This window comes from Botryllus schlosseri, chromosome 8 (assembly GCF_051294905.1).
Source record: "Botryllus schlosseri isolate E-star chromosome 8, Bs_hap1, whole genome shotgun sequence".
Classification (NCBI taxonomy): domain Eukaryota; kingdom Metazoa; phylum Chordata; class Ascidiacea; order Stolidobranchia; family Styelidae; genus Botryllus; species Botryllus schlosseri.
The window spans coordinates 17,131,833-17,151,350 of record NC_137243.1 but is presented as its reverse complement, the minus strand read 5'-3'; the positions used below and the strand labels follow the sequence as shown (position 1 = coordinate 17,151,350).

Sequence of the window (19,518 nt, the reverse complement as noted above, 5' to 3'; positions counted from 1 at the left end):
TATCGTCCCTCTCGAGGTATTGTCGTACGTAGGATTGCATTTAAAACAAAAATCAATTTTTGTTTTAAATGCAACCCTGCATACAACACTTGCACAATTGTTAAATATAGTCAGAGTAGACCATGAAATTAAATGCCGTCAATGCAATTAAACGACACTCGGCAGTATAATAGAGGCTAAATAGCAAACAGCAAAGTCACGTTTCTTCAAAAGGATACGGAACAACGCAATCAAGTTAGTGGTGTTTAATAGACTTATATATGCGAGCTTCGCCTTCCAAAAACTTCAATAGAACCACGCACAAATATATATGATCAAAAAAGGCAGCATTAAGGGGGGAGGGTACTGCTAGACTCACAAAATTTTCAAATTGCGATATTTCATAACCAATTGATGCTGGATTCCTAAAAATTGGTGTGTGAGCTATTTATACTCAACTTCATATACTGCAAGAATTTCAGCATTTTACGATGACTCCTTGGGCCCAAATTGGGGGGGAGATTGGCGAATCGAACAAGTAGCACGGGAAAACGCCTGTCTCATCGATGGATGCTGAGAGATTCTAAGCAATGCTTTATAAAGTGTCCCGAGGCCTATAAGAACCTGCTGAAACGCTTGAAACTTCCGATATCAAAAAGAAAATTACGGAATATTCGTTTGGTGCTAGTGAGGTGCTGAATTTTCGATTTTTTTTCGTAAAATTCAGATTATAAGTAGCATAGTGCGTATACTAAATGTCAGGTAGCAAAAACAATAGTTTCAGCAGGTAGAACAGTCCTACCGCTACTACTAACCTAAGTTTGATCAGGATTGAAGGTCTTTTGATATAAAAATTTCTTGTCCTCGTGACCCCATATTACCAAAAACTAAAAATGAGAGAAAATCAACTTTGAAAATTGAAAAATATTTTGGTGAAAAAGTAGAGCAGGTATTTGAAATCTGTTGCCTTTAAATGTTGTAGGCATGCTTTAATGAGTATATAGCCAAATTTGAAGGAAATTGAATGATCCTAAATGCGAAATAAAAGGTACAAATTTTGTGCGATTTGATGATTTTTCACTCAAAATTGCTATACCAAATTTGAAAATTTTCTAAATCCTAAATCAGACATCAGTTAGATGTTGTATAGACGAAATAACATATTGTGAATACTGCAACATTGTCAATACCGATCGCATTTGGTACGAGGGAAGATATTACACCCACATTTACCTCCCGAGATCTTTCAAACAAGCAAATTTTCGGCATCAAATGTAATAAAAAAAAACGAAACAAACAATATCGAACGTTGCAACAGTGAGGAAAGAATCAATGATGCAGCACTAATATAATCAACATTTTCCTGCACTGTAAGTAGTGCCTTCGTGTCTCTCAGACTCTCTATCCTTGGATAAATCATCCAATCTTTTACGTTTCCGTTCCCGCGTTGTGTCAGCCTGAGTGTGAGATCGTTTAATTCTGATGGCATCGTCTCTAGATGCCGCATCTTTGACGCGGGGACTCATTGGAACTCCTGCAGAATTGCACACATTGAACAAACCTTTTGCACCATTGTTCCATCGTATAACTGCAAGAGCCACCACAAATTCCATGTAGTCTTTACCACAAAAAGAATCCTTGGAGCATCGCTTCCATAATGTGCTGTGGAGGCACTCATTCGCATTTTGAGTTTGCAGTTTCATGCACCTAGAAAGCAAATCTAAACTTGCAAGATCTTGAAATACAGGTTTTACTGCTTGGAACATTTGAGGTGTCAGTGGATGGTACTTGCTTTTTGGTAGTGGTATCGGATCACTAGCTCCTTCCCGTTTAGCTTTTTTGTAAAAACACCACGCCTCATCACAATAACCATGAGTGGGTTTTTCCGGGGTTGAACAATTGTGCAACAGTATTGCCCAAACTTTTTTTGAGGCTTCTTTTGCATCGGGTGCACTATTCACAATGGCATTGTGGTAGTACTGACTCCACTTTTTTATTCTGGGAATACTCAATTTGCCGACCCCTCCCATTTTATGTTTTTTTAGTTTTTCCGTCTGTACGACCTTTGTTAATCTGGTGTACATTCTTTTATTGACGTGGTTGATGCACTCCTCCTTTACCACAGCGATGGACCCATAGGGTTTTGATTCTTTCAGCATTGCCATCACTGAGGAATCTCCATCTGAAATCATTGTAGTGTAACGAAATCCTATTTCTGCAGAACGATGCCAAAGAATTTTGGCTATATCTCTCTCCATGGCCCCCGATGATCCCTCGTGGTTTTTATAGCATACTGGCTCGTGTTCCTCTCTCCACTTTTTCAATGCTTCATCCTTGTACCTTTTTTCGTTGGTATCGCAAACACGACAATATTTAGATTTTACTTCATAGTCGAGCACAAAACCTGTGCTCGGCTCTATGACGAAGCCGATGCCATATTTACTGACGTGCCCCCTTTTTTGCCAGGTTCCGTCATAGGACACACTGATATTGGTCAGGCCATTTTCATCACTTTGATCATATATATTTTTTACAGACTGTCTGGATGAATCAATGGAATCTTTCAGAGTAGATTTGGTCCTGTTATAGATTAGAGCTGAAATTTTTTCGAATGATTTTTTGGAAATGCCCTTTTCAATACCCATCATTTCTGTGAACGAATTCAGCTTAGCCAAGTGCATAGAATTTTGCAGAGCAGAGAACACAGCTCTTGTGTTTATTTGGTGATGGGAATGATTCTTACCGTCGAGTTCTACGATATCTTTCATTTCGGAGGTGTATTGTCGAAAAATTTCTTTTTTGCAGCATGATACTCCGATAATAATTTGAGTTGCAAATCCTTTATGCTGTATGCAGTTCCAATAGCCTTTGTCAGTTGAGCCACAGTCGGGGCAATTCACAATTTTTTGAACAACTGAATCAAAAAATGCAAAACTTGCGAGGAAAAACGTCTCTGCAGAATCTGAACCACCACTTCCAGATGTTGAGGGCGATAAAAGGTCCAATCTTTTCTCAAAAGATTTCTTAGGAACTACCGGTACTTTTCCGCGATTATAGCATTTTCTTTTCCTGTTGCCAAATGCCTTCTTAGTGGTTATCTTTGTCCTCATAATCAATACAACGATTAGCAATCAATAATCTACCAATGCAATCTTGAAAATTTCCCAATATGATAAACAAAACACAGAAAATGGATAACTTTCACCTCTTCTCTTGTGAGCGAACAGCTGATCGCAATCCAGGAGTAGTAGGATTACAATGTTTTGAACGTCACGCTTAATCGATTACAGATATGGCTCTTCTACTCACTGTATGAAATGATGATTACTGATTGTTTACAGACAATTTTGAGCTTGTTTAAAAATGAGAGGAGGGGGGGGGGTATTTATACGAAAACATGAGATTTCAAATATCATTTTAACAAACTTCTAATTACAAATCAGGCAAGGTAAGCATATTTTTTGAAAGAGCTAGTTTTATACATTTGGATTCTGCAATAAAAAAAAATGAAATTTTTTCCGAGTCCAGCAGTACCCTCCCCCCTTAAGCGAAATTTCCAATATTGCATTTGAGTTACATACATTTATCGTTATTACATGTCGGGTTAATTACAGACCCGCAACATTTGTTTTGAAGTTTTGCCTGTCGGCGAGGTCAAAAAGGTTCAGAACCACTGGTCCAAACGGCATGTTTATCAAAACACAGCAACAACTGCTCTACGGAACTGGCTAATTCGATTTCAGCATGAAAGTGCCCAATTCATGCACTCAAACAGAATCATTATTATGTCCACAATTCCCCATTTTGAAATATAGCAACCCTACGATAGGGATCGAACACACTATCCTAAAAACATGCTTGCAAAGTCAAACAGTTATTTCACATAATTGAAGGACAGACATCTTCAGACTTCTGACTTCAGACTTCTTCAGACTTTTGTGGTTCAATGGAAACTAAAGATACCTGACATGAAATGTTGCCAGATTAATATCAAGTATGCTTGAATATCGTAAAATATCTCTTTAAATGGTGTAATGAAATATCCTAACACAAAACACAGGGTCAACATATATGAGAATGTAGGCTACAATCCCTGACAAAGCATTATGGTACATTCATGGTAGCATTTGCTCAATTTTATTCTCAATAAGAAGTATCATGTTGCAAACTATACTCGAATTAAAGGTACATTATGTTAGCTTTTCAAGTATAGTAAATCCCATACGACTTTTCCCATAGTCCGCATGATATTGTTTATATATTACCTAAACATGAAAATGCACGACTTAACTAATGTCGTCATGTCTGCGTACGATGCAAATTAAGTTGCCTCATATAATTTGAGAGATCGGGCGAATTTAAGTAATGACCGGGTAGCTCGCTCTGCCGATTACTCACTGCTCAGTAACTAGTTGTCATGTATATGAAGGCCATATATAAAATATACAGGCCGATTTCCATGGATAAGAAAACGATCATACGTTCGCAAATCGGAGCTGTCCCGTCCCACAGTCCAGTTGGCAAACAAGCAATTCGTCGGGATCCAACTATCCTGTACCCGGCGTTGCAGGAATATCGGCAGACACTGTCACATGCATTTGTGCTCGATGAACATTGAATCGATCCATTCGCAGGGACTCTGTGATCCATAAGAGGGAAAATATATTGAACATGAATACTTCCAAATTGAAGAAAACTCCATCTTTACCTTGGGGGTGCCCTGCATGTGACTGGTATACATCTTCCTGGGGTGTCAGACCACCCAAGTCGGGTACATTGAATTGACGGGCTTCCTCGGAGTACCGTGCAACGTTCGCAGTCAAATGTACATGTGTCTCCAACTTGGTTCGTTGGACAATGTGCTGGTCGACATCTTTTCACTTTATATAGCAAACAAATAATACTTGAAACAGAACTGTGATAATCCATTGGACCGAGAGCACGGTTTCTAGATATCTAGGATGACGGAAGTGCTATTTCTTCAATGCTACTAAGAGTCTCGTCAGTCTTACGTTGATACCTGGAAGTGTTATAGATGTGGTCGGTTACGAAGTACTTATACTTTTGTGGCATATGCGTTCAAATTATTTGTGTTACATACTGCAGTGGTGGTAATTTTAGACTGCTTTCACTTCTATTTCAGCAGTTTTGGTATGTAAATTTTAAATTTGTTACATTTTTGATTTTGTAGAAAGTAGAATTGGGGTATAGGCCTATTTAAATCACCTTTGCGAGTTTAATCCACCAACAACCGAGGATATAACCCCTGTAGAGTAACACACGAAAACAACTTCGAAACTTGCACTTATTTCTAGCTTATTCGTTTTGTTGTAGCAGCAACGATACATCGTGAAATGTTGAAAGTTGTCACTGGTCCCAATATACCGGACAAGATTTTGTGACGCCCCTTTTCAATATACTTTCTTAAACAACGTATTATTCAAGGACTTTCAGGTGGATTCCATGTTTTTCAGCTACAAGCAGTTTCTCATGAGTCGAAACTCGTTATTTGTAGTTGTAATTAAATATAAATTTATGGCGTTACTATCAACAATCGCTACTTTTACCCCATCTTTGATATGCACCAACCCGCAACAGAGATATGTCTTTATGAGTTTACAAATTTATCAAATCTTAGGACGGTCTATCTTACATAGACATCTCGGCAATCTTTTGTCCCAGGATCCAGCGTTAGCCCTGGAAATGGGAAATCCACATTGAATCTGAGCATCCCCAACGAGGTTATAATCAGGGTGGCAAGCGAACCTGAACAATGAAAAAGGGGAAGTGTGGACATGTTCGGGATGTTTTTGAATAGTTCTAGCCTTACGTGCAGACGCTTCCGAAATTGTATCCATCTGTGCACACCCCGCTAGATGGCACGAAATTGGCACTTAGCGGTCGTGGGGCTGGACAAGTAACCACGGCGCATTCTGGCTCAGTGTCAGTCCACGTGGAAAATATGGCTATAAAACGAGAATACATGGTAGCGTGGAATTAGAAATGGAAATCCTGACAATATTTAATAGCCGCATAGACATTCACACATAGATGTTTGCCAAAGCTAGTCAGATTATTGCTGCCATTGGTTATAATAATTCGCACATGTGCGACATATAGTTACGCATGTGGAAATTCGTTAAGCCGGCATCTTCGCCGGTGAATTTGAGTCCTATCGAAATTTCGCGCCACATAAACGAATAGGATACAGTATTTAACCCATACTTCCAGAGCATTTAACTGTTGTAATATGAGTCGGAAAGTTGTAATGTGTTTGGTGAGATAATTTACTATAAGCTTCACTCTCTTACAGCATCTGATTGTTCGTTCCCCGATCAGTACGCGTCCCGAATTGCAAGAGAAAGTGCATTCGCTTCCGATGTTCAACTCACTACTGCAGACAAAATTTCCTTCCTCTGGGGCGTTCAGCGATCTACAGGGTTCAACTACAATACAAGTATGATTACAAGTAAAATTGCAAGTATTATTTTAAGACTGGAAGAATGAAATATTTCATACCTATGCAGAGTGGTGGGTCATCAGACCAGTATACACTTCTACCATTACTTTGGCATTGGGTTTGTTTTGACCCGATAAGCTTGAAACCTGTTGGGGTATAACCGTACAAATTTCAGGAAGTCGTGTGAGTGAATAAAACCGCACCTGTGTCACACCGGTAATAACAAGACGCTCCTACCGAAAGACGGCTGGGACATATTCGATAGCCATTTAATGGGCGATCAGGAGGGGCTTTACATGTTGGTGGCGCTGAAAAGTAAAAATAATTAATACAACGCAGAATATTGGAATGATGAAGATACCACTGACATGTAAACAACAATATCGTGCTTTCTGTGGCTCAGCCACAAGGGGGCGCCTCTTAGTTTAAGAACTACTGAAATGAACAGTTGGGTGGCGAGATAGCGTAGTGGTGCGTTCAACAGCTGCAACTGGTTAGATCACTCTGTGCAAGTGCGGGTCTCGCGTTCGCACACAGTATTTTAGGACATCTCCATGAATTTTCAGACGCCAGTCACTATTTTGAACCACAATACCGGTCGCATCAGTCGTATATAACTGTCCACCTGCAGCACACAGCGTAAACACGCAGCAGTGACGAAACCAAGCCATTCATTTTTTTCAGCCAGAATAGCGTGATATGTTAGCAAAATTCTCACAAATCTGTTCCATTTCTGACGTCACTCGACTCCTTTGTTTTGCATATTTAATTCCTTACCGCCATCGTGATGCTGCGAATGATACCGTCTGATGTTTCGCAAAAATGTTCGCAGTTTAGAATGTACCAAGGTTCGTTTGCGAATGCGAACGTATGATTTATCGATATTCGTATACCGAACACGAACACGAACTTGAACCAATCGTTTGTATCATTACGGTGCTAAAATCCATCGCCAAGATATCCCGATCGTACAGAAGAACATAGGAAACTTAGGAATTGTACCTGATAAACAAGCGACCTCGGGGCCGTTGCAATTGTCGAACCCACAACAACACCTGCATACCGAGTGAGGCTTTTTGGTGTCGCATTGGAAAGGAGAAAAGCCTTCGGTGTTCTAAAATACGATGCATTATAGGTATTGCGAGTGTTACATTTACACATGAGTTTGTAAAGAGCAAGCGCCGATGGTAACTAATCGTGAATAATGGAATGATATTCCGAATAAATAAACAACATACATCGATGAAGCAAAAAGCAACAAGAGCGCGCCACGGAGTGAACGCACGGAGTTTTCTTTGTTATCCAAATTTATACAAGGGCTGGTTCGCAGTATTCAACAGGCATGTGCTACCCGAAAGTTCGTCTATCACAGTATGTCAGGTCATTGCTCAGCTGTCCGTACAATATTTGTCAGAGGCTTTGCCCCTGATGAACTTGCTGACACAAAACTATCCATCATTTACCCGACCGGTACTGATCTTGCTCACCAATGACTTAGTTATTATAAGAGGCACCCAGCGGGAATCGAATCCAGTAAATCCAGTTTGCAAGACTAAAGGATAGAGCTACTGTGGTATCGTGGCTATCTAGTCTAGACTATAGAGATAATATAGTTAATATAGACCACTGCTTGGGACTATGTTTTTCTAAGACAGTATGCTTGGCTCATCATCGGAAACAAATATGGACAATAAGCATACAATTGCATTTGAGCTAGAAAGGCCTCATTCAGTTATATCGTGTCTCATTCTTTCCTGTGTAAGCGCTTACAGACCCGAAAATTATATTGAACTGCGATGAAATAAGTAATGCAATCTGGGCCAGGTAATGCGCTTAAATTCTTATAGAACAGAACAATCCAATCTCCGACTACAGTAATGAGAAATTGATTTCTACTCCGCTACCGCTTAGACCAGTGGTTCCCAACCTTTTTCCACCCACGCACCATTTCGAGGTTTTATGCAGTGCTCGCGTACCACCTACAAGTTACGCGCGCCGAATGCGGTCAAAAATGTTCCCACCATTTAAGACGTCATAAGCACGAATTTAAACTATGCGAGGTGTAATAACAAATTATATTAAACTAGGCATTATCAGTCAGGGCTGATGGGATGCATGGAATTCTTTTTTTTTCACCCCCAGTCACAAGAAGAACAACATAATGAACTGACAATAAACAACAAAAGCCAAGTTATTTAATGCTATGGCTGCATTTGTTTATAATCCACTATAGCTCAGGGGCGACCAAAGGGCAACGTGAGATTTGCGAACCATTGCGCGGACCACTTGAATGAAGATGATCTTTTTTTAGCCCCCCGATAGAAGCGAACCGGATTAGGTCATGATGAACACAAGACTTATATTACTACGTATCAAAACCGATAACAATTATGTAATGAAGAGTCAGTGTGCACAACGCAGTGATGAAGTAACCACTCTAAGCGCGAAAATTTTTCAAAGTTAGTGAATGAGTTCCGCCAATACCAATGTCACTTGCATATATGGCGGGTCACCTCTATATACTACTGGCTTCACTTGGCAAACACAGGATTATTTGAACATATTAATAGCGGCGATTTCGGTGAACATGCGTCTATCATTTCGTGCCAAAGTTTCATCGACGATCATCTTCATCTTCATCATTATCGCTGCGAGTGCAGACGCGAAGTCGGCTGTTGGACGGCACGTTCTCATACAATTGCCAATATAGTCAATTAGGTGGATTGGGCATATTTTTATATCCAGGAAGGGCTACATAAATTGAGTGACAATAAATCGCGCGAAGTACTAAGAAGAATACCAAGCAAAATATTAATCTACCACGAAATATTCTAATTTATGGCCATGGTCATATAGAAAGATCTAGGAAAAATGTTGCTGGACCCTGGCTACGCCCATGCGTCGGAACTGGTATTTAAGTCATCAACATCCCAAATGTTGGGGTCAGACTACTCAAGTTTTTGGTTGGTCTTGGAAGTTCACAGTAAATTAGCTGAGTAGTTTATTATTTGATATTATAAGTAATTTCGAGAATTATCTGGCGGACCACTCACAATCTTCTCGCGGCCACATTTGGCCCGCGGGCCACGGTTGGCCGCCCCTGCACTAGCTGGTCGATGCGTGGCATACGTTAGCTCACAGCGCTTCGAAAGTCATGCATGGGCGCAACAAGTAGGTTTCGTATATCTTCGACTTGATAGTCATTAGGGATGAAAATCCTTGCTCGCACTCCCACGTAGAAGGGAAAACTAACAGCTGGGGAATAGCGTGAGAAGCTAGCGTCGAATACGAGGCAAAAATCCCAAAATCAGACCCACCTGAACTAATCACTCCCTTCGGCCGAAAAAAAAAACAGAATCTACTCGCGTACCACCTGGAAGACCTTCGCGTACCACAGGTTGGGAACTACTGGCTTAGACTAGCTTATACGTTCATGCTAAATAGTAATTATGCCGGATTACAACAATATGCGATTACGGATTAGTCGTTTCTTATTCTATGAAGATTTATCACGGAGACACGTTCATTATAATTTTCAATCACACCACATACCTGCATTTGATTGTTTGAACACGCATTCGTCTGCTTGCATCTTTTCGTGATCTCAAAATATTTACCCCCGGCTACGGCTCTCACTTCGTTCTGACAGTAGTACTGCACAAATACATTTGGATCAATATCACTAATCTTTATACATTAGATAGAGTGTAGCTTCAGGATGATCTAAACTTGAAATAATGCAATGCCTTCATTTACCTGATTTACTTGACATTGCTCTAACCTGCCTTTCATTAGGCATTCGAGATTGCTTCGTGCATTCTTGCAGTACCAGCACTTCCGGCAAAGGGCTATGAAAGGTATGTGTTACCGAATCGGTTATATAAAGGTAAGGTTCGTGCAAGCCCGCCTTACCTACTGGAGATACCACGACGAATACAAGTAGCGTACATTTGATCACAACAGCTTTCATACTTTGAATTTGAATATTGTCGGCGTGAAATATTGGATTTATGACGCCAAATAAACTGCAATGAGAATTTGAACACCATATGAAGTTCAAAGGTTCAAAGGCCCGGGATCAACCGCTCAGATTCTGATAGCCTTTGGTCGCTTGTTCAGTAGCATACATCCTTGATTTTTGCAATAAAAGAGAACAGGAAAGTTGATCATTGCCTCCACCCCCTCTTAGAACATCTTTTGGTATGTTTGCCGATGTCGAACAGCTCATAATCCAAATTCGGGGTTCGTTTTCAACCCGCGTGAAGAGAGTGCCTATTCGATTTTCTTTGGTACAGGGAGTTTGAAATACTAACTTGGACCATGTTTAAAATAAACCGAATATGTCACGTCTACCATATGAAAGGCAGTATCAAAGTATTATTAGAGATAATCTGCTTAATCCGGTGTTCATTTACAGTAGATTTCATTTGGAATACGAGCGCGCTAAAAACTGTTTGAAATTCCTGCATTTGACCCCATAGTTACTTAACCTTACGCAGATATCTCGATGGCCTGTCGATATCGGGAAGAATTCCTACCAGCTGTTGAAAATTGAGAAACACGAGCTGCGTATCTTGAGGCGTCACGGAAACTAGTAGGTTTTCTTTGTACATAATTTTGCCGTCTTGCCCCGGAGCAGCGCAATTTCGATTCGTGTTGATCAATGTATATGAATTTCGCCCACAACCTGATCTGGTTCCTGATTTAATGTCGGCTCATTTCATTTACAATTGTTTTTTTGTATCTCAAAAGCATACGTAGACGACAATGTACGGCTTATCTATTCTTGTGGCATCTATCACTTATCAGCAGAGTATAGTTCAAAGTCGCAAAGCGTTATCCAATTCAAATCTCTTGAATCCAACTTCACATCGCTGGAAATATAGACAGGAAGGCAATAATTGACTTAAATTCGGAAAACTCATTAGTCGGTACATGTAATCTTTGACGTTCATATCTGGAATAATGTGTGATAATAGGGATGTAATGGTGATTGTTCGCACCAGAGCTTGGTATTCACGCGAAATACGTACGTAGCCATAGCAACTTTAAAAGCATTGATAAGTCCGGTTGAAATCGAAAATCAAAGTATTTAGGCGAGACAAGGAGCGATATTTATTGCGCAATCCTCGATCTGATATGATTATTGACAACAAAACGACATAAATACATATGTCTTGTGGCGCGGAGCATGGACTTTAGCCGGATTTTCTCATTTTTCACTAGAGCCCCTTCGGAGCCGGATCAATACTTTTCCTGATACGGCCGGAGTCGGATCGTAGCCAGATCGGTACTTTTTGCTAAGAATACGGCATCCTTACCCTCTTCCACCATCGAATCAATAGTCAAAGTGAAACGTTCATGGAAATAAACCACATGCACAAGTTGACATAATTACTTCAGATAAGGGTTAGCTTGATCTTTGACTTTTTTAATTTTCTGTTTGCATTGTCTCAATCAATATCCAATACTATCATGTGAATAGATAATTATATCGGAGTTTTTCGGACCGGATCACGGTCATTTCTAAAATCCGGCCTAGGAGTCGGACCGGAGTCGGACCACAGCTTTGAAAAACAGGATCGGATTATGACCAGAGAATTTGTCGATCCGCTCCGCACTAATGTATTGTGATAGACCTGCATAAATAGGGTAGCATTGAAAACAAATGGTGTTTTTTTCAAACGTTGTATGATTATGTCATAATACGCAAATACTCTCGAAAATATATCATACACTGTAAAAAATAATCATGGGTGTACCCATTGTCTAGACCTGGTCCCACCTGAGTCATGTCGACATGGAAAATGTCCATGATAACTTGTCGACATCCATGTAGACCTGTTGACATCCATGTTCCTACCCATGTCCTAATAATGATTATAATTGACCTTTCACCTCGACCAATGTACACATAATCTGTGGTTAGATGTATTTGGCTGTATTTGACATCTGGAATGTTTGCAAGAAAATCTGCGACAATGTTCAATGAACTTGCTGACGGCGGCGCAAACTTGATATTCAAAACCCAATATGCCGCCAATGCATGATGGAAACACATTATTCCAGCGACAGATTCCCCATCGAAAAGGATTGTCCACTTTTTCTGAAGAGTAACGAACTTCATCGTCGGGTAGACATTCTTCGGATCCTATATTGAATATGAATGTCATTACCATTCATGCACTATTCAAGGCACACGAGTTGATAGAATACAGATCAATAGTTTCCAAGGTGGTTTAAAGTTGTATTCATCACAGCCAGTTAAGATGACAAAAATCTATTTGCACCTCATTACATTAATTGACCTTGTCTACGAATTGGCTCGGTATATCCAAAATCTACTTTTTACTTGACAATATCAAGTATGCACCGTATTTCATTCCTTTACCTATGCGTCACTATACTATATAAGTATATATACATGTAGTACAGGGCTGGCCAACCTTTTCAGCCAACGGGCCACATTCGATTGACGAATTATCGCGAAGCGCGAAAAATTTTTGAAGTTCATAGGTCAATAATATTGTCATTTGACTATATTGCGGGCCTGTTGTATATCGCTGGGCTAATTTTGCGAGGACAGGGCTATTCGGCGCATGGAAATATCGATATCGAAAGATGCGACCAACATGCGTCAATCCTTTCGTGCCTAGGTTTCATAGTCGACGGTCTTATTGCGAGCGCAAACGCAACGTCGCATATGTTGAACGATACTTTGTCTCGTAATCGCGAATATAGTTAGACTCAATCTGATACATTAGGTGTTCTTCCATTTTCACAAAAGGGCAACAATATTAAAAACAAGAAATCCAGTGACATCATGTTGCGCCAAGCTTGTAGAAAATTTTTACCTTTGATAAATCTACCGCAAATTACTCTGCTTTATTGTAGTGTACGAAGATATACCAATATGTGAATGGCTGATGGGTCTGTCAATGCGTCAGAACTGATATTTTAGTCATCACATCTCAAGTGTTGCGGCCAGACTAATCAAATTTTCGGTTGGCGTTGCAAGTTCACAATCTGTGCAATCCATTTTTGATGATATTAGAAATTTGGAAATGACCTCGCGGGCCACTCAAAACCTTCTCGCGGGCCACATGTGGCCCGCGGGCCACGGGTTGGCCGGCCCTGATGTAGTATGAGCCTACCGACGATTTGCACCCGATATAGTCGACGTATACGATGTGGAGTGGTTGGAACCCTCGAAGTCGTCGTCGGCTCAAGAGTTATTGCACGTAGATATAGATCATTGGTATACGAAATGGGTTTTCTGATGATGATGACCGCCGGCCGCAAAAATGCTGCATAACGATGTAGTCTTGGTTAAAGATATTTTTGGTCCGTTTATGACAGTGGTTAGAATCCTTTTGCAACAAAAGAGCGATATTTAGCCTATATTTACTATTGTCAATATATCCAATGTGACGTCACAATTAAAGATTCGTGACGTCATGTATAAAAATGTTTTGAACAAGGGACATGTATTAAGCATGTTTGTTTTAAATAGATTTTTGTTTCAAATGCAACCCTATGCATATATGTATTCGTCTGTATTATGGTTCCTATTCATACTCGTTCCAATTCCTACTGGATCGCGGCGGTCGTATTTAGCCCACTGCGCCACCCGCTTCGTCGTCCTGCAATAACGTCGTCGCGTTAAGGACGACATCTTCACAATGTGTATCTCGAGCACTATGGTTATTGATGAATACTTGGGCGATCCAAGGCTACTCCTATCTAATCAATATCTTCTCGCATTTCTTTTCGCACAAATTTTCTTTCTGGAAATATTATTCCGGCCATATAAATTCGGTAACTATGTAACGAGAATGAAGTTTCTTTGCTATAAATATCTAGTATTAGTTCATAATAATCTATACCAGTAGTTCTCATTTCTCAACCAGTGGTCCGCGAAGCATTTTCAGGGGGTTCGCGAGACCTCCAGATTCGGAAATTGTTTTTTAACCTAATTTATATATTTTTTAAATTGAGAAACCCCGAGGCAGTTTCACTTCATAACTGCTAAAACTTCAGAACTCACATAAACAGGATGGCCGTCAGAGATGAAATATTCGACTGTGCAAACTCATTTTAATTGCGAATTTGTCAATAGTCCACTAATCCAAGCATATTACTCATTAGAGATGTTTTGTTGGAGTTTTGGAAAAAGAATTGTTTGCGAAAATTTATTTTCTCATGGGATCTACATAACCTCTATTCCAAAATAACCTGAAGAATAAGATGAGCTGCTCGATAGAAATGACTATAGGCTGGACTTTACATGGTCATTAAAAATATGGTTCTCAATTTTGGTGCTGTATATGTTGCGATCATTCCCAAAGGTGTCGCCGGATCCGTTACGCGTTGCTATTACATTCGCCACCAGCTATCTTTGTGGAAATGGATTTTCGGCACTCGTACATATCAAATCGACGGCGCAGATTTGGTAGACGCGACCGCGTATTTCAAGAAATGCAGCTACAGAATTCGCTTTGGAATCAGAAAAGACTTCCCAATTTCTACATGAATGGTATGATATTATTTTCAAGAAGAGTCATTTTTGTTGTTGTTTATTGCTACCCTACAGTATATTACTGTAACTTGGTGGGGGACCGTGGGGATCCGTGACGGTTAAAAGGGGTCCGCCAAGATACAAAGGTTGAGAACCACTGATCTATACTATATAGTTGGATAAGTGAACTTTTCTACCGCTTTGTTTTGGTCCTTTTTGTGCCGGAATTACCCAGCCCTTTCGGTGTTATGGGCCGAAGCGGGCATAACGCAGACATTTCGGAAACAGGACGTGTTAATAAAGTTACCGTGGACTTATATTCATATAAATCTCTAAATCGGTAAATTCGCTGGAAATCACGGCTAGGTGTAGGTAGTATGAAGATTGAACATCCTTTCTGGTAAATGTTTTTCCTCTCAAAATCATATCACTGGCGTTTATAGTTGTTATATTTGCTTACTTTGTCGGGGAGTTTGCGTAGTGGGTTAAACATTTTTCTTTAGATTTTGATCTAACGATTTTAATAAATCTAACGGCCTGTGAAGAAGTATTTGGAGATCTTGCGCCTTCATGGGTATCAACCTTTACGTCGGAGATTATAAAGTTGGATTCGCAATGAAGTCGATTATCGCGTTCGTCAGTATTTATCAACCCAGGATTAAGGAAACCGGTTGATAGCAGCGCATAAAGTTAGTGTTGATCTAATGATTTAACAAACCGGAACAAACTATAGACAACTGCGTACCATTCCTATACGTACAAATATTTCCGATAATGACCGTGCCGATTGTCTACTATAGGTAATGGCTCACTAAACAATCAACGAATTAAGTACCCACCATTGCAGAGAGATATCAATATTCTATAATCCGTTTCTTGGCTGTACCGTACTAATTGGACACGAATCCTACCTATTACATTGGCAGTATCGTTATCAGCAAGCTGCTGTTTCATTCAACAAATTGACAACTGACAGCCGAAAACGCGTTTTCGCATTATGATGCAACAGATAACGCCACTTGATTGAAAAGTCGGGACACCTCAACTATAGCCATCGCGCGTAATCTTTTCCAACTTTTTCGCGTCGCGATTAGTAGTATTCAATCTCACGATTAGGATTCTTCCGGATCAGCTAACTTTATTATCTCCGCCTAACATGCGTCTCGATTAGCAGTTTTTAATCACATGATTAGCATTCTCCGGGATCAGCTAACTTTATTATCTCCGCCATAAGTGGCAAACATATCGGATGGTGGCCAAATAGACTTTATATAAAGGCTATGATGGTGGTGGTTGCGATATCTGCCAATAATCATATGCACTGTACACAGAGAGAGAGAAAGATATGGTATTCTTTTTCGCCTGCACCGTCGAGATGCTTTGACGACGGACATGCGATACGGCCGTGCAGAACGCACGAATTAAACGATATTCCAAAGCAGTGGCTCTCTACCTTTTCCACCTCGCGGGCCGGTAAAACTTTAAAAACAAATGTAGCGGACCGGTGAACCTTCTAAAATAAAAATTAACCATAAGTGTTCAATTACCAATTATGTATGATACTGAAATGCTCGTGAAGTTCTGTCAAAGACCACAAACGCGATTGTATTTGTTCGGTATTCTTTGAAAGAAATGACCGGCGGACCGGAGGTTTAGAACGACTGGTCTAAAGTGACAGCGACGACGACGATGAGCTGTATGAATGAAGTAGACAACCAAGATGTCAATTGAAAAAAGAGATCCATGAAACCGCCGAACTTGGATAATATCAGCAGGAAAATTACATTTTAGAGATATCACTGGCGAGCCCAATATAGTGATAACTAGACATGGGGTAATCATTATTTGTAAATGTAATCGGGCATGGCGACTACAACATTTTCAAGTTATCGTCATTCCGATCGAATATATCTGAAAAATGTCCGACGTAATCGTAATCGATTATTTTGCATGCTTTGTAACAGGTCGATTATTCAATTTTGTTTCTTTCATATGTGCAGTCAACTCCGCTTATTTCGGGCACCGGATAATCCGCACAACTGCTTTATTCGGTCACAATGCTCGGGGACGGAACAAAAGTAAAAATTTCACGTAAAAAATTCCATTTAATTCGGACAATTTGTCGCTTATTTCGGACACGATAAACAGTACTTCATTCGTTTTAACACAGTGGTTCCCAACCTGTGGTACGCGTACCACTAGTGGTACGCGAAGGTCTTCCAGGTGGTACGCGAGTAGATTCTGTTTATTTCGACCGAAGGGAGTTATTAGTTCAGGTGAGGTTGATTTTGAGTTTTTTGAAGCCGTCGTCTCACGCTATTCCCCAGCTGGTAATTTTCCCTTATATGTGGGAATGCGAGCAAGGATTTTCATCCCTGACGACTATCAAGTCGAAGAAACGATACCAACTTGTTGCGCCCATACACGACTTTCGATGCGCTGTAAGCAAACGTATATGCCACGCACCGACAAGCTGGTGGAAAATAAACAAATGTAGCCATCGCATTAAATAAATTGACTTTTGTTGTGTGTTTTTATTTCAATATGTCTTTCTTCTTGTGACTGGTGGTGAAAAAAACAATTCCATACATCCCATCAACCCTGGCTGATAATGCCTAGTTCAGGAGTGTCAAACTCAAATTGCATCGCGGACCGGATCGAAGTCATGAAATCGTTCGCGGGCCGGACCAGTCAAAGGAATCCAAAATGTTGCCTCGTGCTATTGCTTCTCGCTGGAATACTTTATTTTCAAGCATATATAGATAATACACGGATCGTAGGGGTTTAATTCTAGCGACTCGCAACACCATTATTTGCGAGCAATGAAATTGGCGAAAATACGATGTTTGTCCGGTTGAATACAGTTAAGAACCGCTAGAACAATGGCATTATCGGCGATACAAGTAGACATATTTCAGTGTTGCCTTTGATTTAGTCCTGGGGTGGTCAACCTGCGGCCGTAAGAGGGAATTTGTGCGGCAGTAGACACGCAATTCAATTAGTATGTGTTGGCGGCCGTCGACATGCAATCCGAATTTAAAATTGACTCCCGATTTCTTGAAAGATTTTAATTAATCTTTAAATTCTCTTCGCGCTGCGCGCGATTCAATGCAACTACATTTTTCGATTTTAATATAGTGGCACCCTTTGCAATCAGAGCCCCACAATACAGATGCAAACATCAGTGAAAATGATGCGTCTCACATGGAAATATCAGCTCGGAATCGTGTGCTCCTTCTAATACTAACAATCCTGATGGGAGGTCAAGAAATAATAGCATGCTAATACCAATTGGCCTACCCGAAGATGCGTCATAATTTATAACTCGCTTTAAATTTTCGAAAACACCCGTACATCAACTCTATACGAGTGAATCTGATCACACGGGATGAGAAAGGATAAACGTTTGATGGTAATATGTACGAGCACTTCCTATGAGCACTTCCTTCCTTAACATTACCAGTGACCACTCGCGATTTGGGTGCGCGTAGTAAGCCTATCATTAAATAGATTAGTCCGGAGTTCACCAGAAATGGACAAGACACTTTAACCTGGGTATTTGACGCCCAGCTCGTTCATCACGACTATGCCCTGGAATGCGGCCGTAGGCTACACGAGTAGTCGGAATGCGGCCGTGAATGGCAAAAAGGTTGGCCACCCCTGCGTTAGTCATAATCTGGCGTTAGCTCGGCGTGTGCATTGTGATGAATACAAGATATTTAACTGTCAACGCGGACGATGTGATTTGGTTTATTACTGTGGATGCGATGGATGATATAATCTTTTTTCAATGTACTCAGAATTGTTATGAGGGCCGGATAAAATCGTCTGGCGGGCCGGATCCGGCACACGGGCCGTATGTTTGACATCACTGGCCTAGTTTAATAGAATTTGTTAATACACCGCGCATTGGTCAAATACGTGAGTATGACGTCATAAATGGTGGAAACCCGCGTAACTCATATAGGTGGTACGCGAGCACTGCATAAAACCTCAAAATGGTACGTGGGTGGAAAAAGGTTGGAAACCACTGTTTTAACACAATATGAGTGATTATGGCGAATCAAAGTTGATCCATCCATTAACAATCGACAAGAACTCATAAAACAGAGGTTCTCAAAGTTTTTTCGACACTTTTTTCACTTCCCTTACCGTCATATCAAAAAATATTAAGAATAGCAACCAGGGCTGTGGAGTCGGTAAATTTTACCACCGACTCCGGCTCCGACTCCGACTCCACACATTTTCAATATACCGACTCCGACTCCGACTCCGACTCCTGAGTTCTTAAACGGACCGACTCCGACTCCGACTCCGACTCCTGGGTCTTTAAACGTACCGACTCCGACTCCGACTCCCGGCTCCGACTCCAGCATTATTACCAATTTACTTCGAAAATTATATGCCACATTGTCGGTTGAATGACTATCATACAACCATTAAACATATGCAAACATATGATTAACTGTGGCATGCTAAATTGTTTCATTGTGGTACAGCTCGAATTATCCACTATGCAATTAACATGAAATAAAGATTTGCTAAATATCCTTCCTTAATC

General features: G+C 40.5%; 1 protein-coding gene and 1 long non-coding RNA gene across 2 annotated transcripts in view; one reads left to right on the top strand and one right to left on the bottom strand.

Annotated features, from left to right (window-relative positions):
• LOC145445089 (P-selectin-like) overlaps nucleotides 1-10,548 on the bottom strand; it is a 35,347-nt gene extending 24,799 nt beyond the window's left edge. The window contains exons 1-11 of the mRNA XM_080323215.1: nucleotides 10,352-10,548; nucleotides 10,196-10,287; nucleotides 9,992-10,093; nucleotides 7,442-7,553; nucleotides 6,643-6,747; nucleotides 6,499-6,585; nucleotides 6,291-6,425; nucleotides 5,810-5,945; nucleotides 5,633-5,745; nucleotides 4,688-4,859; nucleotides 4,461-4,618 (exon numbers count right to left, since the gene is read on the bottom strand). Of these exons, the coding sequence (XP_080179341.1) occupies nucleotides 4,461-4,618; nucleotides 4,688-4,859; nucleotides 5,633-5,745; nucleotides 5,810-5,945; nucleotides 6,291-6,425; nucleotides 6,499-6,585; nucleotides 6,643-6,747; nucleotides 7,442-7,553; nucleotides 9,992-10,093; nucleotides 10,196-10,287; nucleotides 10,352-10,409 (1,270 nt within the window). The 5' untranslated portion in view covers nucleotides 10,410-10,548. The remainder of the gene's footprint in view (nucleotides 1-4,460; nucleotides 4,619-4,687; nucleotides 4,860-5,632; nucleotides 5,746-5,809; nucleotides 5,946-6,290; nucleotides 6,426-6,498; nucleotides 6,586-6,642; nucleotides 6,748-7,441; nucleotides 7,554-9,991; nucleotides 10,094-10,195; nucleotides 10,288-10,351) is intronic.
• Nucleotides 10,549-17,080: 6,532 nt separating this feature from the next.
• LOC145445158 (uncharacterized) lies at nucleotides 17,081-17,556 on the top strand. The gene is made up of 2 exons (XR_013916902.1): nucleotides 17,081-17,233; nucleotides 17,285-17,556. It is a non-coding gene; the product is annotated as an uncharacterized LOC145445158 (long non-coding RNA).
• The last annotated feature ends 1,962 nt before the right edge of the window (nucleotides 17,557-19,518 follow it).